Source organism: Salmo salar, chromosome 26 (genome assembly GCF_965601325.2).
Source record: "Salmo salar chromosome 26, fSalSal1, whole genome shotgun sequence".
Taxonomy (NCBI): Eukaryota; Metazoa; Chordata; class Actinopteri; order Salmoniformes; family Salmonidae; genus Salmo; species Salmo salar.
This window is the reverse complement of record NC_138316.1, coordinates 16,303,054-16,329,324: the sequence shown is the minus strand read 5'-3', so window position 1 is coordinate 16,329,324 and position 26,271 is coordinate 16,303,054. Positions and strand designations below refer to the sequence as shown.

At 43.7% G+C, this 26,271-nt stretch overlaps 1 protein-coding gene across 1 annotated transcript in view; it reads right to left on the bottom strand.

Moving 5' to 3' along the window:
* The window catches only part of entrep2 (endosomal transmembrane epsin interactor 2), a 128,241-nt gene that overhangs the window by 51,489 nt on the left and 50,481 nt on the right, over nt 1-26,271 (bottom strand). Inside the window, exon 2 of the mRNA XM_014175445.3 lies at nt 20,743-20,799. Within this exon, the coding sequence (XP_014030920.1) occupies nt 20,743-20,799 (57 nt within the window). The remainder of the gene's footprint in view (nt 1-20,742; nt 20,800-26,271) is intronic.

The window sequence follows — 26,271 nt, the reverse complement described above, 5'->3', positions numbered from 1 at the left end:
TACTTGTCCAGCCAGTGACAGTAAGCAACCTACAGCCTCAGTCCAGTCATGTGTGAAATGTTGGATCTGTGCTAACCACTATTACAGCTACAGACGTAGGATCCTAATTTGATCCAGTTTGCTGCAGCAGGAAGATTTTCCTGCAGCAACAGAAAATGTGAATTATTATGTGGATTATAATTCATGGACATATTTGTAGGGTTTGATATATTTTTCATAAGGGAAAATCAAGTCTGCCATTTCAAAGGGGAAATTACAAACTTCAGGAGCCTTTTTAAACCTCAAATAATGTCTCCTGCAACAGGGTGATCAAATTAAGATCCTACATCTGTAGCCTAGCGAACCCCCTGACTGCACCCTGCTAGCATGGCTTGTTCATTCAACTAAACAACATGAGCTAGTGAACTCTGCATGAAATACCTCTGTTTCCCAAAACACACCATTATGTTGTTGACAAAAACTGTTCCACGGTTTGCTTAAATCAGGACTTTATCTTGAAATGGCACAAATATGAACAGTAAGTGGGAGAATGTTTCGTTGTCGATAATAGGGTTGGGAAAAATTGGGGAGACCTCTTCTATAATATGTCACTCAAAATATCGCCATATCCGATCTAATCATTTTACGCTGTTAATGACTAGATCATTCCAGACTGTGCTTATTTACGATATTATAGTCGCATTCTTATTAGTTTTTTACAATTGCTAACAACCGTTTACCTATATTTAAGATACTTTTTCTAAACTCTTAACACAGCAACACACCAACATCACACAATTAGCCAAATAGTAAATTTCTGTTCAAAACCACTTTTTGTTCATTAAATACCAAGTCCACATTTCAAAATGCAAAAAAAAACTTTCTTTACATACACTAACTCTATCAAAACACGGCAAACCCGACTCAATATCTAATCATTCTGTCAAAACACTAGCACATGTTTTCTATCCAGGAGGAACATATAGTCAATCATAGCACAACGACTTTCAAAATAGTTGATAGCATTACAAAAACTGCATTACTTTTCATGTTTCAGTTCTACCTGCAGACAATAGACAAAATGAAATCCATTGTTTTTTATAATTCAGTTTCCTTTTACTGTAAACCACTTTTTTTGGGGGTTGAGTGTCGAATGTGTGCATTCTTGGCAACATACTATCTAAAAGGGAAGGAGTCATCTTTACTTTATAGAATGTACAATAGAAAAATATAGTAAGTGACAGAATTGCTGCAGTAAAATCTTTATTAGCAACATGAAATTGCTGCCAGTGATCAACAAAAAAATCCAACAAACATGGCTTCTGGTTCCAAATGTGTACAAATAAAACACAATTACAGTAAAAAAAAAGCCACAGAAGAGAAAAAACACAAAAATGCACAGTCCTGTTCTAATCTACACGATCTTCAGCATTTGGCCAAATGTTCTCGTTCACATCACATGTTATGTCGTCTCTCGCTATGCACCTTGGATAGAAACGCTTGGCATGCCTTGTCCACCCCTGGCAGTCTTCAGCTGCGATGTCTCTGCAGCCTCCATCCATTGCATCCAGGGGGGACATTTGGTCATGTGGCCGATGATCATACACTTTCCACCTCCAGGCAGAAGAAAATGGTTTGAATTCATGAGCCACTTACACATGCTTCAAGTTCTCCTTTTTTGTACCCTCCTAAAAATCATTCTACCCAAACACAATTTCAGTCCTTAGCAAGATAACAGTGTGTCCTGAGAGTGAAATGTGATTTTGCTCTTTATTCGTGAGGATTTCAAAGACAGCTGAGTAGAACATGCTGCTAATCACGAGGGCGATCTAGAGGTTGACTCCAGTGTGAATCACTTCGGCGGCTTCCTGGATGTGCCTTCCCTTCACAAAAGAAAATGGAGGCTAATCATGAACGACATGCTGCACTGCATTCTGAGTGACCACTTGGCTGTCGGCTGATTAGAGGCCTTAAACAGCTGGGCAGCAATCGGAGCTGTCAGCCTCCCCTTCCCACCTCTTCCCTGAGCTAGCATCAGCTATAGCCCCTCTAATCAGTAGCATCCAGGCTAGATTAGTCAAATCCCCATCAGGTCCTGTCCTGTAAGACCTCCCAGCTCCGGGGCTCAGCACCTCCATCCAGACACACACACACACACATTAAGATAGAGAATGCACACACAGAGAGAGAGAGAGAGAGAGAGAGAGAGAGAGAGAGAGAGGGAAAAGGAGAGAGAGAGCAGGTGACTCCACACCAAACAGCAACGCATTATTATCACAGAGCAAGGATTTAGGACTATAGTCAATCCAATACCTCCTCCATCCAATGTGGAGCAAACAGTTCAACATGTATGGTACTGTACTGTAGGGATCTCCTGCTAATTGATGGGTAATTAATTTGCCTAAAAGATGAGAGTGCTGCTGAGCATGTAGTTGTCTATTCCTCCTGTACTGTGTGGGTGAGAAGACTCCTATTCCATCACATCTTCATTGTATTCTTTGATGATGAATTTGACAGAGTAGGGATAGCATATTTACTAAAGGAGAATTTCTGAAGAAATCGCTTCTTTACACACAGAGATTGGCTGAAGGAGTAAAATTCCCACATGGCTTTAAACTTGATAAGGAATTGAAAATGTCAAGGGTAGACATTCAAGAAAACATGTTTTCTTCTCCCACAACAATCTCCTTGGTTTGGGCTACTGTGTTAATGTATTGATCGAAACTTGAACTTCTGAAAGAGGCTTTGCTGTTTGAATGGGAGTCATTTTCTTTGGTAGGTTTTCTACACGATGGGAGGTTCAGCGACAGGACATGAATGCCAACACATAACACTGTTTGGTAAGAGCCAGACTACAGTGGGGATCTAAATGGTGTGTGTGTGTGTGTGTGTGTGTGTGTGTGTGTGTGTGTGTGTGTGTGTGTGTGTGTGTGTGTGTGTGTGTGTGTGTGTGTGTGTGTGTGTGTGTGTGTGTGTGTGTGTGTGTGTGCGTGTGTGGTGCGTGCGCGTGCGCGTGCGTGCGTGTGTGGCCGCAGGGCCACAGTAAAGTTTACCGTATGCTTCCCAGTCGAAACAGTTCGTGCATATATTATGACGAGCAAATCAAACCTAGTACGGGGACACCTTAAGGCCTAGGTTTCTCAGAGGAAAGCCATGTCTTCTACAGAGTAAGAAGCAAACATCCTGTCATCACGCTGCCGGGGCAATGACAGGTGACACAACAGCAGCAGGCAGACAGACAGGAGAGGTGAGGAGGTCTGCAGGGCTGAATGATGATGGGACACTTCTGTCCAGGAAGCCAGGCAGGCAGTATGGTGATGGGTGAATAATAAAACTCCTGGCTGCAGATCCAGAATCCACTGATAAATCTGTATTCAGTAGTGTGAATGGTGGGATCCTGCCGCTGGTCCTTTATTGTTGTGGATAATATCCTGGCTCTCAACACAGGCTCCCTCAAAACCCACCAGAGGGAAAGATTTGTCAGCAGATTTCCCCCCATTGTATTTATCTGCTCTCTCTCCCAGGCTCGCTATCGTCTGAGCTCTCACTGGAAGTAACACAGGAGAGGCTAAGCCTTCTCTCAACCACAACACAATAACCAGACTGACTGATCACTAAGGCTGGAACTGATCTGCTGTACACATGCATAGGGAAGTAGGAACTTGGAAATAGGAAATCGAACAATAAACCGGAAATCTGGCGGACTGTTTGTCAAATTTACATAATTATTATTTGACGAGGACTACAGCAGGTGCATGATAAAGGGGTGTGTATCCATATCAGTTTGTGTGTGTGCACGTGTGTGTGGGTGTATGTGCTGCGTACCTGTGTGCATGTGTGTATGTAATGAGAACTCTAACTGAGAGCAGTTTAGTGCTGGGCTCCCAGATGGCAGTGGTTCAGTGTGTGGGTGTCTGGGTGATTATCTCAGGGAGTTGCTTTTTGTTAGCGTTAGAAGTCTATTCTCACTAAGAGAAAGACTTTGTTCCTGACGCATCATGCATGCATCCATCCAAGCACACTTCACTGGTGCCAAATCAAAGTACTGGCTTTCTGCTTCACACACACACACACACGGATGGAGGTAGATTACCGGACACCCACGCCTGTCGCACCGTTTCAAACTGGAAATGGTATAGTAGTCACTTTATGGAATAAGGATGGATAAGTACACTGAAGTCACCAAGACTGAGATAGGAAGTGTCTGATCCAACCAGACGTGTTGATCAGTGTATTGGTGTTAATCAAAATGATTTATGATGAATCAGTTTTGTGTCTCGGTTTGAGAACCTCTTCAAAACATTCCAACTGACTGGCAGTGGCCCACTAGGCACAACGTGGCATAGCCTGAAAACATCCGGACAGACAGTCAGACAGGAGAACAAGGTCATCCCACTGTGATGTCTCCTTACTGGTCATGCTAAGCCACATGGAGGGGTATAGTACTGTAACTGTATAGCCCCCCTATAGCCTGGAGCCTAGTATCACCACCCCACCCTGCACAACACAGCCACAATAGAGTGGCCTACTATAAACAATCCACTGGGGGAAAATCCAGTGTTCAAATTGGCGGAATGTTTAAGACTAACATCTTCCTCATATGATTTTTCATCCCGTTTGAACTAGATGATTTAATGATTTCATGGTTTTGAAAGTGGTGGTGGTGGTGGTGGGGGAGGCAGCTCAAAGAGAGACACCCCCGCTGCCTCACTGGTGACAGAGCTGAAAGCTCAAGCCTCTAATTGGCTAATTTTAACCATAATTAGCGGAATAATGTGGGTACTTAGGCCTCCATGCAGCCAGAGCCTTGGCCTCCTCAACTCTGTGACTCATAATGATGGGAATTAGTCACTTGAAATCAATCAAAATGGAATGGAGTAATTAAATATCTCAAATGTGGTCAGCAAGGAACATACACTCCAAAGTCAAATAAAACACAGAAAAAACAGCACCTTATTGCCAGCATGACTTATTTGGGGGCCATGTTTTATTTAGTTTTTTGTTAAAAATAATATAGACATCTTTTAGATGTGGTGTTCAAGCCTTCATCAGAAATTCCCTATCTCTTCCTTCCATCACTGGTCTTACCAGTATGTATGAATAGCGAGGGTCAGTGGGCTGCTACATAGCGCGTCTTATAAATGACTTCCATTTTGCTGCCGTCCTGTTGCTATGGTTATTAGATGATGTGATCAGTAATAGAAAGCCCTGGGGTGTGATGCGTGCTGTGTGGTGCAGGATGTTAAGGCCAGGGTGGGGCAGGTGGGTGACAGTTAAAAGGGCCAGCTACTCCCCCCATGATCACACAGCCAGCTCTGTCAGGGTTTGATAAGGGGACATCAGCATACAGCAGTAAACAGGAGAAGGCAGGATGGAGGAGGCAGGCCTGCTATGCCCTGAGCTGGGGCTCAGAGATTTACAGGTCTCTACAGACAGCACCTCCATAAATCACACCACATACACTGTGCTCCTCTCTAAGCCTCCTGTCAACAAGGGTAGGGCTAAGACTGGAGGAGCCTCTACTGTTAGTGTCGTACCAAGACTGGATTTTAAACAGCACTATACTTCAATAATGTAGTTGTTTCACCATGTAGACTACTTGTTTTGACCAGTTAAGAGGTTGTGAGAGATATCGGAATGGCCGCCTGGAGGGAGAATCTGCATTGTGAACACTCTTGCCTCTGGGTTGCCTTGGCGACAGGGGGCGATTGTCAAGTGGTTGTCGCTGGTGTATTCAGATGTTGCTTCAGAAACAACTCTCTCTCTCTCACTTTTAAACATTCTCCCTCTGTATTCATGTCAGTGAAAGACATTAAACTTCAGTTTCCATTGAGTAAACAGCCCAGAGAAAATCCCAGGCAGACCGAAAGACAGAGCAGAGAGAGAGCCAGTGGTATGTACTGACTGACTGCTTCCTCATATTCGACAGGCTGAAGGTGAGTCAGAGAGACAGGGATGCAGAGATGGAGCCCAGTCCAGCAGAACAGAGTAGAGCATAGTATACTCAGGCCCTGGAACTGTGTGAGTGAGCTGCACCATGCAGTACAGACACCACTCCTGGGACGGCTCTCACACGCTGCCTAACACACAGTGGTTGTACTACTACACTGTTAACTCCTCTGTCTGTACACTCTCAACACCATTAAAGATTCATCCAGGTCCTGAGACAGCCTTGGCCAAAAGTCCAAAAATGCCTTTAAATATTTTGAAATTATAAATGAAATCAGTTATTTCAATAGGGTGAGAGGGGAGTTATCAGACCATAAGGACGCCATCCTCGATTTGTGTTGGAGTGAAAACCCGGTCTGTGTATCCATAACCAAAGGTAGTAGCTATAGCTGTGGCTCTGGCACCAGTGAGGTGAATGGGATATTGAGGTGGAGGTGAAGGTGGCTGTGGGGGAGATGAGTGGTGGGTGTGTTAATATCCTGACATGACTCTCCAACCCCTGAGAGAGCAGAGCAGAGCAGTGGAGCAAGGAGAATCCCCTCAGATCACAGATGAGACACGCATGGAGCTCTGCTCTCTCTGTCTCCTGAAAGGTTAATGAATGCAACAGTAAAGACGACAGATGGAAAAGGCCATTCTGTAATATCAGGCCGGGGCTCCTATGTTTTCTTTAGGTCTTCTCCATATACACCCTACAGATGTAGGACCTTAATTTGAGCCAGGTTGCTACAGTAGGAAAATAATCCTGCAGCAACAGGAAATGTGAATTATTATGTGGATTGTAATTAATGGAGATTTTTGTGCGGGTTGATACGTTTTTCGTAAGGCAAAATCAAGTCTGAAATCTCAAAGTGGAAATTACAAACTTCAGAAGCCTTTTAAATCTCAAATACACTACAGTTTTACATTTCCTGCATTACAGTAAAGTTCTCCTGCAACAGGGTGATCAAATTAACTTCACTCTTAAAAAAAAGGATTCCAAAAGGGTTCTGTTGTGTATTGATATTCTAGTTTTGTCCCTTTAGGGCACCTGTAACCCCCCCTTGCTTACCTACGTTAAAAACGCTTGGAATGTTCTTCCTGTGAAACGCATTAAACAATGCCCACGTTAATTTCTACTCATGTCCTGTCCTTATATTAGTTGTATAAGTAATACAGTGTGCTATACAACAGGTTCTTTAGCTGTCCCCATAGGAGAACACTGTTTGGTTCCAGGAAGAACTCTATTTGGTTCCACGAACATAGGAGACACATAGATTTATCATTAACGAGTTAAATAATTAAATAAAGCAACATACAGTAAGCATCCAGGCAATTGAATAATTCATGTACTCGTCTCATATCCTGAATAAATGTATGGAGTTCTGCAATTGATGCAAAGCTGGTTTGAAAGGACTTTCATTTTCAGTCCTTTGCAAAACCAACAGCCACTTGAGACATCAAGTAGCAGCCAGTATGTTTGTGCTGATAAGTCAAAAACGAGCTGCTATCTTCCACTGGAGAGTAACATTATAATCCATCACAGTCAACAGAGAAAAACACTGTCTGCATCTCTCTACAGCAACAGTCAAAACATGTCAGATTCACATCAGTATCAGTAATGATGAGAGGAGCTAGGCCAGGGTCTCCCAAACTCGGTCCTCGGGACCCCAAGGAGTGCACATTATGGTTTTTGCACTAGCACTACACAGCACTACTAATCATCAAGCTTTGAATCAGCTGTGTAGTGTTAGGGCAAAAAACAAAATGTGCACCCCTTGGAGTCCCGAGGACCAAGTTTGTGAACCGCTGAGCTAACCTAACATGTAGTAATGGGAACAGACTGAAGAAGAAACAAGAAGTGAATGAAGAAAAGGCATTGAACAGTTTCTATAAAATATTCTCACATATAGAAACCTGTCTATTGATTGCAGTCTGTGAGTAGCCTACAAGCATCTCTACATACTCTCAATCTCAGTGAGCAACTCACTGCTTCCAACGCACAGCATCTTTTTAGATCAGTTAATATTGGTCCAACTGCTAGCAAAATATTATATAAGCAGTTTGGTTGAATTTAATAACGTTTACAGCCCAGCATTTTGAGTGGGCCTCGGCCGCTCCTATTCCACTCACACACCCAGAAAGTATTACGGCTGTGTGGAGAGACGAACCAAGGCGCAGCGTGCTCTGAGTTCCACATCTTTATTTTTTGTGAAACTTACAAAACAGACAAACAACAAACCGTACCATAAGCAGTGCAGCATGCACTAACTCAAAATAAGATCCCACAAAGACCAGTGAGGAAATGGCTGCCTAAATATGATCCCCAATCAGAGACAACGATAAACAGCTGCCTCTGATTGGGAATCATACCAGGCCAACATAGACATAAAACAACCTAGATAACCCACCCTAGTCACACCCTGACCTAACCAACATAGAGAATAAAAGGCTCTCTATGGTCAGGGCGTGACAGAGAGAGAGCCATGCACAGCAGCTATTTATTATTACTTATACAGCAATAAAAACAAATATTTCATTTTCATTGTTGAATTATTTATGCTCCTCTTATACCTTATACCATATGGCTCTTTGGTTCAGTAGCCAGACCACCCACAGATGTCACAGAGATGCCAGGGCTGAGAGTGTCCAGGTTCGCATATTAGTCACATGCCACTTTCTACTAGAGAGAGGGAGAGATGAGGCTACTGGACAGAGTATAAACTTACCTTTAAAACCCACAAAGACCATGCTAGTGTTATAGCACCAAGAGAGAAAAAGCTCAATCTTTCTTAGGCATTTAAGACTCTTTAGGCTCACATGTTGACCACTCCGCTCGCATGCGCGAGTGTTGCAAAATAAATGTACACATACAATTCAATCATTGCACCCACACTGCTCACGCGCGCCAACGAGCGTCTGTGTTGCCAAGCGCTAAAATAGAAGTCAGTTCTATTTGTGAAGCTGAACACGTGCAAGTCCAGCCTCTCCCATCTCCTCATTGGTTTATAGAAGCAAATACCCACGTGCCATCTCTTCATTGGTTATACCGACGTGGGGGATTGAAAGATGAACTGAGGTCGGTCGTGGTAATACACCTTATTATGAAAGTTAGATGCCAATCGCCATATAAAGTCCAAAGAAGAAAACGTCTGGAAGGAGGAGTGATGATTAGAAACGATTCGGTTGACCGTTTTATGTGTGGATTAATTGTCGGAGTAGAGGACCGTGTACATTTCAGGTAAAGTAATAACTCAACGTTTATATCCCGGGACAAATTAGCTAACAGCAAGCTAGCTAAATAGCACAAATTAGCTAGCAACTGCAAGCTAGCTAGCTAAATTGCAGTAAATGTTTAATGCTTTTCGACCTGTCCCCAAATTAATATAATTGGTTCAGAGTTTGTTTTGATATTTCAACCTGCGTGTCGTGATCGCGTTTAGTGTGGGAGGACAAGTCAATTTGCGCACGATGGCGCACGCGGACGCATGGTGTCAGATGAAGAGAAATTCAGGTGTGCTCATTTCATCTCTCCCTATTCATTTATAGCCAGAAGAAGCAGGACAAAAAAGTGGCAAAGAGATCTCAAATTTTCTTTTTTCTTTCAACCATGTGACACTTCTCCTGGTCACATCCTTAACAGAAAGCTTTCCTGTTACCCAGTGGTGGTGTGCCCATCCCTCTACCCCCACCCAATCTTTGGGTGGGCAGAGGGAGAGAGATGAAGGGGAAGATGATCGAACAGTGGGTAGAGTGGAGCTGCTTTTGGGATGTTTGTCCAATTCCCAGAGTGCATTAATATGGCCGCCTCACCTTACCTCCCACCCCCCATGGGACTCTGATTAATCCACTCTCCTGGTCCACCACAATCCCAGCCCTCCCAACCGCCTGCAGCCCCCCACCCCACCTGCCCCCATGGAAGGGAGAAGAAGAGGTGGAGAGTCCTCATCATTCATCTACCTCCATCTACCTATGACAGCTTACTACTGACGAACACTTCCATATTGTCCCATGATCATATTAAAGCAGCCCAATCAGTCAGCGGATCGTCAATATGGAGCCTGTGTGTGAGCGGAACAGAGCAGTCTGTACGCGTTCCTAGGTACTGCAGAGTGGAGAGGTGGTGGAGTTAGTATTCAGAGGACAGCAGCACCGGCCTCTCTAGACAGACCAGGCTAGCGGAGCGTAAAGAACACAGGCTCTGTGTGCGACTCATCAGGCCTGGCTGATCCCCTGTCATGGGTCATTACTGGGTGAGGCATCCTTGTCTCCCCCCTTTGTCTCCCCTGCCCCTCTGCGACAGGCCACTGGGCAGTGGGCAAGGCCACATCTAACACTACCTCCAGTCTTCCCTAGAGTACCATCACACACTGACTGACTCCAACACTAGCTTCAGGCCTCTCTACTGTTACAGAATAACACAGCTCTAGCCTCATTCCTGTTGGCTGTTCCATAAACAAGTATCACATTAATATTAACATTGTGGGAGAGGTGAGCATTCCAGCTACACTGCCATTGTTATGAAGGAGTAGTAATGGGATTATATCTGCCTATGCCTTGTACAGTGAGAGCTGATCGATCTAGCTGCTGTACCATAGAGGTGATGTGACAAAGAGGCTGAGTCTAAATAGCCTGTCTAGGTATACTGTAGGGCGTGGTTAGCGTCAGGCGTGGTTAGGGTCATTCCATGTTGATATACACTGAGTGTACAAAACAGGAACACCTGCTCTTTCCATGACATAGACTGACCAGGTGAAAGCTATGATCCCTTATTGATGTCACTTGTCAGATGAAGGGGAGGAGACGGGTTAAATAAGGATTTCTAAGCCTTGAGACATTTGAGACATGGATTGTGTATGTGTGCCATTCAGAGTGTAAATGGGCAAGACAAAAGATTGAAGTGCCTTTGAACGGGGTATGGTAGTAGGTGCCAGGCACACCGGTTTGTGTTTGTCAAGAACTGCAACGCTGCTGTTTTTTTCACGCTCAACAGTTTCCCATGTGTATCAAGAATGGTCCACCACCCAAAGGACATCCAGCCAACTTGACACAACTGTGGGTAGCATTGGAGTTAACATTGGCCAGCATCCCTGAAACCCCACCTCTTTAAGGAATACCTAGGATAGGATAAAGTCATCCTTCTAACCCCCCCCCCCCCCTCCCCTTAAAAGATTTAGATGCACTATTGTAAAGTGGTTGTTCCACTGGATATCATAAGGTGAATCCACCAATTTGTAAGTCGCTCTGGATAAGAGCGTCTGCTAAATGACTTAAATGTAAATGTAATGAATGTTTACGACACCTTGTAGAGTCCCTGCCCCGATGAATTGAGGCTGTTCTGAGAGGAAAAGGGTGTGCAACTGAACATTAGTTAAGAGAGTCTTTCATGGTCGTGCCATGAGAACTCCCGTCCAATAGTCTACACAGGCCTATTGATGTTGTGCTGTTCCCAGCTATATGGTTGCATATTGCATCCTGTCTCGATTGAAATGTTGTTCACGAAAGTTCAATCAGGAAGGCTGGTATGCATGCTCATTTAACATCATCAAGCAGCACAACATCATTCACTGTTTCCTACTATACAGGCACAGAGGGAATGAATACAAATGTATCATCATAAACATAGCGTCTGGTTCTTGTCCTCTTCCTATTAGCCATGTGTGGAATGTCATTCACCTATTTACCTTTAGCCTACAAGCACGGCACAATAATGCTTGCTGTTAAACCTATGGGCTCACTCTTGCAATTATCACTTTCCTTTCTCAACCAATTGGTGTAAATCTTGGGATGTATTTATACGTCAACTTACGCATGTTCTCTCGCTTGCTGTTTTTCAGCAACAGTCTTGGACGACCATCCACCTCCCCACCACAAGCTATAGTGCCTTCAGAAAGTATTCACACCTCTTGACTTTTTCCCCATTTTGTTGTGTTACAAAGTGGTTTTAAAATGGATTTAATTGTTTAAAAAAATCTACGATCTACACAGAATTCTCTGTAATGTCAAAGTGGAAGAAAATTTAGATTTTTTTTTTTTATGGAAAAATAAACACTAATATATCTTGATTAGATAAGTATTCAACCCCCCCAGTCAATGCGTGTTAGAATCACCTTTTTGGCATCGATAACAGCTGTGAGTCTTTCTGGGTAAGTCTCTATGAGCTTTGCACATTTGGATTGTATAATATTTGCCTATTATTCCTTAAATTATTCAAGATCTGTCAAGTTGGTTGTTGAACATTGCTAAACAGCCATTTCAAGTCTTGCTATACATTTTCAGGTAGACTTAAGTCAAAGCTGTAACTAACATGCTGACCAGACTGGACACGTCGTGTGCGCGAGCGTCGCAAAATACATTTAGAAATCCATGTTATTCAATTATTGCACCCACACTGCTCGCGCGGGTCAACGAGTGTCTGCGATGCCAAGGGCTAAAATAGAACTCCTTTCTATTTCTGACGCAGATCGCACTGCAAGTCCTGCCTCTCCCATCTCCTCATTGGTTTATAGAAGCAGGTACCCACGTGCCATCTCCTTATTGGTTATACCCACGTGGGTGATTGAAAGATGAAATGTTATGCCGGTTGTCGTGGTAATACATAGAAAGTGTAGATGCCAATCACCATATAAGTTCAAAGATGAAAAAGCCTGTAAAGAGGAAAGATGACTAGAAATGATTCGGTTGGCCGTTTTATGTGTGGATTAATTGTCGGAGTAGAGGACTTTGTGCATTTCAGGTAAAATAACAACTCAATGTTTATATCCCAGGACAAATTAGCTAGCAACAGCAAGCTAGCTAAATAGGACAAATTAGCTAGCAAGTGCAAGCTAACTAGCTAAACTGCCATACATGTTTAATGCTTTCCGACCTGTCCCCAAATTCATGTCATTGGTTCAGAGTTTGTTTTGATATTTTAACCTGCCTGTCGTGATCGCATTTGGTGTAGGGGGACAAAATACATTTATGCACGATAGCGCACGATGGCGCACGCGCACAGACGGTTTGGGTTCCATGTAAGCCACTCAGGAACATTCAATGTCATCTTTGTAAGCAACTCCAGTGTATATTTGGCCTTGTGTTTTAGGTAATTGTGCTGCTGAAAGGTGAATTTGTCTCCCAGTGTCTGAACAGACAGAACCAAGTTTTCCACCAGGATTCTGCCTGTGCTTAGCTCTATTCTGTTTATTTTTATCCCCCCAAAAATCCCTAGTCCTTGCCAATGACAAGCATACCCATAACATGACGCAGCCACAACCATGGTTGAAAATATGAAGGGTGGTACTCAGTGATGTGTTGTGTTGGATTTGCGTTGGATTTGTATTCAGGACAAACAGTTCATTTCTTTGCCACATGTATTACTTTAGTGCTAAACGGATGCATGTTTTTTAATATTTGTGTTCTGTACAGACTTCCATTTTTACCTATCATCAGCATCCTCAGAGATGAGGCCATACCCTAAACTATTTAATAATATTCCATGTTACATTCTGGCTCTGTTGTTCATTCAGTTAAGCACGTCCTTGATTGAACTGTCATGTATCAAACACCCCAAGTCTAAATCCTTCCTATCCTCCTCCAAGCACCACTAACACTAATTACAGCACACTGCAGACACCACTCATCACCAACACTAATTACAGCACACTGCAGACACCACACCACTAACACTAATTACAGCACACCGCAGACATTACACAACTAACACTAACTGCAGCACACTGCAGACACCACACACAATGAACACTAATTACAGGACACTGCAGGCACCACACACCACTAACACTAATTACAGCACACTGCAGACACCACACACAATGAACACTAATTACAGCACACTGCAGACACCACATCACTAAAACTAATTACAGCACACTGCAGACACCACACCACTAACACTAATTACAGCACACTGCAGACACCACACCACTAACACTAATTACAGCACACTGCAGACACCACACCACTAACACTAATTACAGCACACTGCAGACACCACATCACTAACACTAATTACAGCACACTGCAGACACCACATCACTAACACTAATTACAGCACACTGCAGACACCACACCACTAACACTAATTACAACACACTGCAGACACCACACCACTAACACTAATTACAGCACACTGCAGGCACCACACCACTAATACTAATTACAGCACACTGCAGACACCACACACTACTAACACTAATTACAGCACCCTGCAGACACCACACACTACTAACACTAATTACAGCACACTGCAGACACCACACACTACTAACACTAATTACAGCACACTGCAGACACCACACACCACTAACACTAATTACAGTACACTGCAGACACCACACACTACTAACACTAATTACAGTACACTGCAGACACCACACACCACTAACACTAATTACAGTACACTGCAGACACCACACACTACTAACACTAATTACAGTACACTGCAGACACCACACACCACTAACACTAATTACAGTACACTGCAGACACCACACACTACTAACACTAATTACAGCACACTGCAGACACCACACACCACTAACACTAATTACAGTACACTGCAGACACCACACCACTAACACTAATTACAGCACACTGCATACACCACACACCACTAACACTAATTACAGTACACTGCAGACACCACACCACTAACACTAATTACAGCACACTGCAGACACCACACACCACTAACACTAATTACAGCACACTGCAAACCCCACACACCACTAACACTAATTACAGCACACTGCAAACCCCACACACCACTAACACTAATTACAGTACACCACTAACACTAATTACAGCACACTGCAGACACCACACACCACTAACACTAATTACAGCACACTGCAAACCCCACACACCACTAACACTAATTACAGTACACTGCAGACACCACACACCACTAACACTAATTACAGTACACTGCAGACACCACACACTACTAACACTAATTACAGTACACTGCAGACACCACACACCACTAACACTAATTACAGCACACTGCAGACACCACACACCACTAACACTAATTACAGCACACTGCAGACACCACACACCACTAACACTAATTACAGCACACTGCAGACACCACACACCACTAACACTAATTACAGCACACTGCAGACACCACACCACTAACACTAATTACAGTACACCACTAACACTAATTACAGCACACTGCAGGCACCACACCACTAACACTAATTACAGCACACTGAAGGCACCACACCACTAACACTAATTACAGCACACTGCAGGCACCACACCACTAACACTAATTACAGCACACTGCAGGCACCACACACCACTAACACTAATTACAGCACACTGCAGACACCACACACCACTAACACTAATTACAGCACACTGCAGACACCACACACCACTAACACTAATTACAGCACACTGCAGACACCACACACCACTAACACTAATTACAGCACACTGCAGGCACCACACCACTAACACTAATTACAGCACACTGCAGGCACCACACCACTAACACTAATTACAGCACACTGCAGACACCACACCACACACCACACACCACTAACACTAATTACAGCACACTGCAGACACCACACCACTAACACTAATTACAGTACACCACTAACACTAATTACAGCACACTGCAGGCACCACACCACTAACACTAATTACAGCACACTGAAGGCACCACACCACTAACACTAATTACAGCACACTGCAGGCACCACACCACTAACACTAATTACAGCACACTGCAGGCACCACACACCACTAACACTAATTACAGCACACTGCAGACACCACACACCACTAACACTAATTACAGCACACTGCAGACACCACACACCACTAACACTAATTACAGCACACTGCAGACACCACACACCACTAACACTAATTACAGCACACTGCAGGCACCACACCACTAACACTAATTACAGCACACTGCAGGCACCACACCACTAACACTAATTACAGCACACTGCAGACACCACACCACTAACACTAATTACAGCACACTGAAGGCACCACACCACTAACACTAATTACAGCACACTGCAGACACCGCACACCACTAACAGTAATTACAGCACACAGCAGACACCACACACCACTAACACTAATTACAGCACACTGCAGACACCGCACACCACTAACAGTAATTACAGCACACTGCAGACACCACACACCACTAACACTAATTACAGCACACTGCAAACCCCACACACCACTAACACTAATTACAGCACACTGCAAACTCCACACACCACTAACACTAATTACAGCACACTGCAAACCCCACACACCACTAACACTAATTACAGCACACTGCAAACCCCACACACCACTAACATTAATTACAGTACACTGCAGACACCACACACCACTAACACTAATTACAGCACACTGCAAACCCCACACACCACTAACACTAATTACAGTACACTGCAGACACCACTAACACTAATTACAGCACACTGCAGACACCACACACAATGAACACTAATTACAGCACACTGCAGACACCACACCCCTAACACTAATTACAGCACACTGCAGACACCACACACCACTAACACTAATTACAGTACACTGAAGACACCACAAACCACTAACACAAATTACAGCACACTGCAGACACTACACACCACTAACACTAATTACACCACACTGCAGACACCACACACCACTAACACTAATTACAGTACACTGCAGACACCACACACCACTAACACTAATTACAGTACACTGCAGACACCACACCACTAACACTAATTACAGCACACTGCAGACACCACACCACTAACACTAATTACAGCACACTGCAGACACCACACACCACTAACACTAATTACAGCACACTGCAGACACCACACACCACTAACACTAATTACAGCACACTGCAAACCCCACACACCACTAACACTAATTACAGCACACTGCAGACACCACACACCACTAACACTAATTACAGCACACTGCAGACACCACACCACTAACACTAATTACAGCACACTGCAGACACCACACCACTAACACTAATTACAGCACACTGTATACACCACACACTACTAACACTAATTACAGTACACTGCAGACACCACATCACTAACACTAATTACAGCACACTGTATACACCACATCATTAACACTAATTACAGCACACTGCAGACACCACATCACTAACACTAATTACAGCACACTGCAGGCACCACATCACTAACACTAATTACAGCACACTGCAGACACCACATCACTAACAAGAATTACAGCACACTGCAGGCACCACATCACTAACACTAATTACAGCACACTGCAGACACCACATCACTAACAAGAATTACAGCACACTGCAGGCACCACATCACTAACACTAATTACAGCACACTGCAGGCACCACATCACTAACATGAATTACAGCACACTGCAGGCACCACATCACTAACATGAATTACAGCACACTGCAGACACCACATCACTAACATGCATTACAGCACACTGCAGACACCACATCACTAACATGAATTACAGCACACTGCAGGCACCACATCACTAACATGAATTACAGCACACTGCAGACACCACATCACTAACACTAATTACAGAACACTGAAGACACCACACCACTAACATGAATTACAGCACACTGCAGGCACCACATCACTAACATGAATTACAGCACACTGCAGACACCACATCACTAACAGCACACTGACTGACTGGCTCCACGCATGTCCTCATTGCACCACTACCACCAACATACAGCCCACTGACTGGATGGATCCTCACACGTCCACAAGCAAAGAGACACATCAGAAATTCAGGCAGCATTCTCAAGCCATGCTGCTATTATATATGAAAGCAATGCTTGGCAGCACATTGCAGACTCAATGCATACATTTTACATCCCATTCACAGGCTGCCCACCAGACTAGGAGCTACTGTAAATCCACAATGAGCAGAGGCTCTGAACACAGGTTTGAATGTAGTCTAACATGACAGGCTATTAGATCCCCCTCTTAGGCTAATCTCAGAGAGTCTGATAGTGATTTCTGTCATAAGCCTTCTGGAAAGAGAAATTCATTACACAGCTGAGCAACTCTGAGAAAACATTGTATGGTGATTGTGTCTAACATGGCAAAAATGTCAAATTAGAGAATTATACACATGAGGAGCATAACAGTGAGAGGGAGAGGTTCTCTTCTCTCTGTCCTGAGGAGAATGGTGATGATAGTGAGTACTGAGTAGGAGTGACACTGGCCCTTGGTTCATTGCATACTACAGTGGCTTGCGAAAGTATTCACCCCCTTGGCATTTTTCCTACTTTGTTGCCTTACAACTTGGAATTAAAATGGAGTTTTGGGGGGGTTGTATAATTTGATTTACACAACATGTCTACCACTTTGAAGATGCAAAATATTTATTGTGAAACAAACAAGAAATAAGACAAAAGAACTGAAAACTTGAGCGTACATAACTATTCACCCCCCCCAAAGTCAATACTATGTGGAGACACTTTTTGCAGCAATTACAGCTGCAAGTCTCTTGGGGTATGTCTCTATAAGCTGGCACATCTAGCCACTGGGATTTTTGCCCATTCTTCAAGGCAAAACTGCTCCAGCTCCTTCAAGTTGGATGGATTCCACTGGTGTACAGCAATCTTTAAGTCATTACACAGATTCTCAATTGGATTGAGGTCTGGGCTTTGACTAGGCCATTCCAAGACATTTAAATGTGTCCCCATAAACCATTTGAGTGTTGCTTTAGCAGTATGCTTAGGGCCATTGTCCTGCTGGAAGGTGAACCTCCGTCCCAGTCTCAAATCTTTGGAAAACTGAAACAGGTTTCCCTCAAGAATTTTCCTGTATTTAGTGCCATCCATCATTCCTTAAATTCTGACCATTTTCCCAGTCCCTGCTGATGAAAAACATCCCCACATCACGATGCTGCCACCACCATGCTTCACTGTGGGGATGACGTTCTCGGGGTGATGTGAGGTGTTGGGTTTGTACTAAAAATAGCGTTATCCTTGATGGACAAAAAGCTCAAGTTTAGTCTCATCTGACCAGAGTACCTTTTTCCATATGTTTGGGGAGTCTCCTACATGCCTTTTGGTGAACACTAAATGTGTTTGCTTATTTTTTTTCTTTAAGCAAAGGCTTTTTTCTGCCCACTCTTCTGTAAAGCCCAGCTCTGTGGAGTGCACGGCTTAAAGTGGTCCTATGGACAGATACTCCAATCTCTAATGTGGAGCTTTGCAGCTCCTTCAGGGTTATCTTTGGTCTCTTTGTTGCCTCTCGGATTAATGCCCTCCTTGCCTGGTCTGTGATTTTGGGTGGGCAGCCCTCTCTTGGCAGGTTTGTTGTGGTGCCATATTCTTTCCATGTTTTAATAATGGATTTAATGGTGCTCTGTGGGATGTTCAAAGTTTCTGTCTGATATTTTTTTATTACCCAACCCTGATCTGTACTTCTCCACAACTTTGTCCCTGACTTGTTTGGACTGCTCCTTGGTCTTCATGGTGCCGCTCACAGATCACTGCACCTGTACATAGCCCATCTGTAAACAGTCCATCTATCTACCTCATCCCCATACTGTATTTATTTATCTTGCTCCTTTGCACCCCAGTATCTCTACTTGCACATTCATCTTCTGCACATCTACCATTCCAGTGTTTAATTGCATTATTGTAATTACTTCGCCACCATGGCCTATTTATTGCCTTAACTCCCTTATCTTACCTCATTTGCACTCACTGTATATAGACTTTTTTTCATTTTTTCTACTGTATTATTGACTATGTTTTGTTTATTCCATGTGTAACTCTGTTGTTGTATGTGTCGAATTGCTTTGCTTTATCTTGGCCAGGTACTTATGAGGAATTAAAACTCATTGTAAAGATGCCTGAGCACAAACATATCTGTAATTTCTGTGCTGCTGAAGCATTTCAGCTCATTTTGATTCCTGACACCATGGGCGACTGTACTGGCAACACAGTGGAAAGATTGTCCCTATTACAGAACTAAAAGCAATATAAATGTCAAACAGTTCCTAGTTTAGTGTAGTCTGACAATTTCCAGGTCAGTAGTTGAGCTGAGAGTATCCTTTCTCAAAGGCATTGGAGTTGTGATCTATTTAACAGTATTTTATCCCAGCTAGCACAAATCCAGGCCTTCTCACAGTAGAGGGTCACACAAAAAAAAGAAAAAGTACCCAATTGTCATACTTGAGTAAAAGTAAAGATTACTTAATAGAAATTGACTGGAGTAAAAGTGAAAGTCACCTAGTAAAATCCTACTTGAGTAAAAGTAAAAAAGTGTTTGGTTTTAAATATACTTAAGTAGCAAAAGTACATGTAATTGCTAAAATATACTTAAGTATCAAAAGTAAAAGTATAAATAATTTCAAATTCCTTATATTAAGCAAACCAGACGGCACGATTTTCTTGTTTTTTTAAATTTACGGATAGCCAGGGGCACACTCCAACACTCAGACATAATTTACAAACAAAGCATTTGTGTTTAGTGAGTCCACCAGATCAGATGCAGTAGGGATGACCAGGGATTTTCTCTTTAAGTGAGTGAATTAGTCCATTTTCCTGTCTTGCTAAGCATTCAAAATGTAACGAGTACTTTTGGGTGTCAGGGAAAACGTATGTATTATTTTCTTTAGGAATGTAGTGGAGTAAAAGTAAAAGTTAACAAAAATATAAATAGTAAAGTACAGATACCCCAAAAAACGACTTAAGTAGTACTTCAAAGTATTTTTACTTAAGTACTTTACACCAGTGAAAACTAGTTGCCCTGGAGAGGGCTTGCCAAATATCAGACTATCACTCACCACCAGAGAGAGAGGCCTCTTCCATGACACCACTCCTATCAGTCCAGACAGCAGCACCTGAAAGAGGACAACACTATAGGTCAGCGAAAGGGAAGAAAACGCAGTACAATAGTTAGGATAACCAACATGGTCATGAACAGTCCTCGCATGTGAGAGGAAGGGGAAAGACAGACATGGGTACTAGGTTTTTCCGTATGGTTCACTGTGGTGTGATCTTGGATTGTGATCATATCTCCTTGGTGTGAGCTGACACATCACAGTATCACAGTAAAAAAAAAAAAAATCATATCTGGTGTTCTATTAGCCTCCAGCATTCTGTTTCTCTACATTCTCTCTCCTTCACCCTCCTTCACCCACCATTAACCAACAACACTCCCCCACCCACCTAGCTTCTCTCTCTCTCCCCCTCTCCATCACCTCTCTTTTACACACTAGCCTCTCTCTGAATCCCTGAGTTCAGCTGGAAAGACATCAAACCTACAGGCAGCCTTTCACTAACAAGGGCAAACCAATCCCCTCTATTGTTATAGCCATCTTGACTTGTTTACGTCTTTGGCTGATACTCAAAAAGATAAAAAATACTGAAAACACACTGAAGCAGACGGTGAGTGACGATGCGCACTGGAGAGCGCCCACTCCAATGCTGTCCCCTCATTTCACACAAACACAGATTGCAAATGCTAATGTTTGTTTATGTTGCTAACTTTTTCAGCCATATTCCTGTTGTTAAAACCCTTCTAACATGCATTGCAGTTGTTACATAAAAATCACACACGAGTAAAACATTTGACATGGTTTATTATTAGTTTAAAGTTACTTTGTATCGCTGACCTGAACTGCTTTGGGAAGCGTCACATCTGCATATTCAATAATTTGAGTTTTCTATGTTGAGGGGTATTTTCCTAATATCGTTATTCTTTGAATGTTTATGTCCTAATATTTGTGACATGTATTATGTAATGGCCATTGTCCATATTCCTTAGTTCCAGCTCACCTTCTGCACCTGCACATAAATACCACCATTTTGCACCTGATTCCGTCAGACTACTGGGGCTGTTCGCCCGTTGACAAAACTGCCTGGGATCTAGCCTACTATTTTACAGAGCCCCAATGGATGAGCCCCAATGGATTTTTGGGAGATGTTAAATTTGCAGTGTTATTCACATTTTACCCATTTTAGATGAGGGCTGAAGATCAGTGAGACGAGCAGATCATTACTGCTTTAGATCAGGAGGATTATTTATCTTGTTCAATCAAAATGTGCTGAGTGACTCCCTGACTGCAGATTAGCAACGACAAAAAGGATGAACACCCGAAATGAACATAGAGTTGTACATACAGCGTGCAGGAGCCAATACCTATTGTCTGCCAAAATGTAGACATTTTATCACTGTAACATGCCTACTGTCTACATAATTAAGCATGTTAATGCCTACACAGTAAGATTTTTTGTTTTGAACAGTGACCAAATCGAGGCAAGATGATTTTACATACTCAGTCATTTTAATTCTGAAATGATAATTTGATGGCATCATTAAACATATTCTGCAAGTGACATGAATATGTTTCGGAAGCTTGGAGAGAGATGATCATTTCAAAGGCAGATTTCTACCGAGATGTGAACGCTTCAGTATCTATTTGCTCTCATGAATTATAGATCACGCATTCTGTTGCAACAGAGGAAGAGAAAGAGAGAGAGAGCGAAAGAGAGCGAGAGCGAGAGAGCATGAGAGAGAGAGCAAGACGGGAGGGAGAGAGAGAGAGGGAGAGAGAGAGAGAGAGAGAGCATGAGAGAGAGCAAGACGGAGGGAGGGAGGGAGGGAGGGAGGGAGGGAGGGAGGGAGAGAGAGAGAGAGAGAGAGATGGAGATAAAGGCTGTATCCCTGCAAATGCAGTCTGGTAGTAAATCTGTTCAGCAGTAAAAGCAGCCCAAGTCTGTGCCAGACAACAGACACACAGAGATCAGCTCCTCTCCTCTGCTTCTGTCTTTAGCACAGACACCTCTGGTCCAGAGCAACACCTTAACCGTCTCACACACCTGATCTCCAAACAGCCCCCGTCAACCTCTGATACCACATAAAGAACCCAGGAGCACATGAATGGATGGCTATTACCGCGGCAACACAGTTAAGTTTCACTTTTCTTTCCATAGAGCTTAGTTGTCATGGCACCCAGGGGACCCCTCCCTCTTATCTCCCCATTTCATTCTTACATCTCAGATGGTGGAGGAGAGGAAGGACAGGCTGACTGCGTTAAGCCCTGCACCAGCCCTCTTCCAGGGAACGAAGGGAACATTCATTAGCTAACACTCTTAACTGGTCAGATATCAGTGGTAGAGCAGAGAATCCACTCAGCCTTGTCTCTACTCTGAAAGGTAGTCATAAGGGGAAACTTCAGGAAGTTGGGTGTCTGAGAGTGAAACGACTCTGGTCCCCCGGACATGGAGACGGAGGAAGGAGTCAGGCAGGCTTTAGGGGCTAGTGGAGCTGCTAAACCCTGGGCTGAGGCTGGCTGGAGCAGAGGCTGTAGCTATGGTTGTGGCTGTCTGAGAGGTGATATGGAGGGGGCTGCCGGTGATAGCTTTGTGTCAATCATGCAGGGATTCCTCTCTCCGCTGCACTGGGAAAAGGATTAAGACACAACACTTTACCACTTTAGTCACTGAGGCCTGGCCACCTATTCAGCTCAACTCACCAGTTTGGAAAAGCTCCTTTTCTTTCACTTCTGCCCTGCTGCAGTTTATACACACTGTGGGCTTTGTGTTCAAAATGGGACACACAAATTAGCTAATCAATCAATCTTATTCTCAACTGACTGTTATTAATAAAAAAACAACGTATTCTCTAAACGAGCAAATTATCCATGAAATACCCAAACCTGCTCTCATTAGCTATACAAAATCAGGGCCATCGATTCCTGCATCCTACCATTTAAAGGTTTCTGTATTGAAATGGCTTCCAATCAGACTCCTGTTGTTTAGTGTTGTCTATCATCAGGGAAGAATAGCCTCTCTCTTTTCTCTCTCCCACATCTGGCTTCACTACATGGTCCCTACAGTGTATAGCTTACCATCCAGAGATATACAACAACCCCTTACCCACACAAAACAAAGCACAGCATTTACACATAGCCACCAACAGACACACTGGCCACACTCATGACCATCAACTGAGCCAACAACTCTGGCGTGTATAACACATACATATGCACACCAAAACAAAATGGCTACTGAAATGGGATGAAAGAGGGGTCTAAGATTTCCAAGCAACTCATCACAGGTTGTGCCACACAGAGACATGAAAGAATGTACTACACTCTGACAGCCACACACGTACACACGCACGCATGCGCACACACACACACACACAGCATAACAACCCTGACATCCTAAACAGTACACATTGTGATCAATCATAAGCCTTCCACAACACAAGTATCTGATATCGTAACAATGTATTTTTTGCAGTCCACCAACTGAACAGAAAAGTAAAACTATGCTTTTTGGAAGACAAAACCCAATAAGCCCTCCTAGATCCCTTGTTCGGAATGTCATTGACCCCAAAGCCCCCTCTCCTGTCTGGCTGCCCCCCAGGCCACATTCCAGTCCGGAGCGTTTATGCACGCTGTACCCTGTACACACTCTTACACACCCATACACACTCCTACACAACATTCCCACATAGGTGTTCCTTTTGTCCAGGTGGGAAAGGGCAGTGTGGAGTGCGATTGAGATTGCGTCATCTGTGGATCTGTTGGGGCGGTATGAAAATTGGAGTGGGTCTAGGGTATCCGGGAGGATGCTGTTGATGTGAGCCATGACCAGCCTTTCAAAGCACTTCGTGGCTACCGACGTGAGTGCTGCGGGTCGGTAATCATTTTACCAGGTTACCTTTGCTTTCTTGGGCACAGGGACTATGGTGATCTACTTGAAACATGTAGGTATTACAGACTTGGTCAGGGAGAGGTTGAAAATGTCAGTGAAGACACTTGCTAGTTGGTCTGCGCATGCTTTGAGTACACGTCTTGGTAATCCATCTGGCCCTGCGGCTTTGTGAATGTTGAACTGTTTAAAGGTCTTGCTCACATCGGCTACCGAGAGTGTTATCACACAGTCATCCAGAACAGCTGTTGCTCTCGTGCATGCTTCAGTGTTGCTTGCCTCGAAGAGAGCATAAAAGGCATTTAGCTCGTCTGGTAGGCTCGCATCACTGGGCTCCCATCTGGGTTTCCCTTTGTAGTCCGTAATAGTTTTCAAGCCCTTCCACATCCGACGAGCGTCAGAGCCGGTGTAGTAGGATTCAATCTTAATCCTGTATTGACGCTTTGCTTGTTTGATGGTTCTTCTGAGGGCATAGCGGGATTTCCTATAAGCATCCGGATTAGTGTCCCGCTCCTTGAAAGCGGCAGCTCTAGCCTTTAGCTCGATGTGGATGTTGCCTGTAATCCATGGCTTCTGGTTGGGATATGTATGTACGGTCACTGTGGGGATGACGTCGTCGATGCACTTATTGATGAAGCCAATGACTGAGGATGAATCCCGGAACATATTCCAGTCAGTGCTAGCAAAACAGCCCTGTAGCGTAGCATCTGCATCATCTGACCACTTCCGTATTGAGCGAGTCACTGGTAATTCCTGCTTTAGTTTTTTCTTATAAGCAGGAACCAGGAGCATAGAATTATGGTCAGATTTGCCAAATGGAGGGTGGGGGAGAGCTTTGTATCAGTCTCCGTGTGTGGAGTAAAGGTGGTCTAGAGTTTTTTTTTCCCCTCTGGTTGCACATGTGACATGCTGGTAAAAATTTGGTAAAACTGATTAAAGTTTGCCTGCATTAAAGTCCCCGGCCACTAGGAGCGCCGCTTCAGGATGAGCATTTTCTTGTTTTCTTATGGCCTTACAGAGTTAGTTGAGTGCGGTCTTAGTGGCAGCATCGGTCTGTGGTGGTAAATAGATGACTACGAATAATATAGATGAGAATTCTTTTAACCTTTTCTCAGGGAATTATGTAGGCCATAAAAAAGAAACATGGTTTCCATCTCAAATATTCACACACACAAGAGTCAGGATCTGAGAGGAGAGCATTCAGTGAGGCTGTAAAATGGAGCATGACATCACCATGAGATTGAGGAGGTTAACGTTAATAAGCACATTGAAGGTGAATTCTACCATCTCAGTGAACCTTTAGTCTGATGATAGCATGAGCAGTTCTGTTCTGACCTTCAGAAGTCCTTCTCTGCTGATGTTCTATGAAAGAGGGTGAGAGGTGTGTGTTCTCGCTCTAACCCTTCTCGCTGTCCTCCATCCTTCTCTAGTGCCTCTGGAGAATACGACAAGAACATTAGTGCTGCTATCTACGTAAACTACAGCCCTGAACAGCTCTCTCAACCTTTTGTCCAGAGAGGCCACTACTCTTTATTGGGATGTCTATGTGATGGGGAATGGGACTGTCCAAGACAAAAGCAAAGCTATTGGAAATGGAGCTCTAATACAGGGGTTCCCAAACCTTTTTACTCAGGCCCCCCTTACAGCAT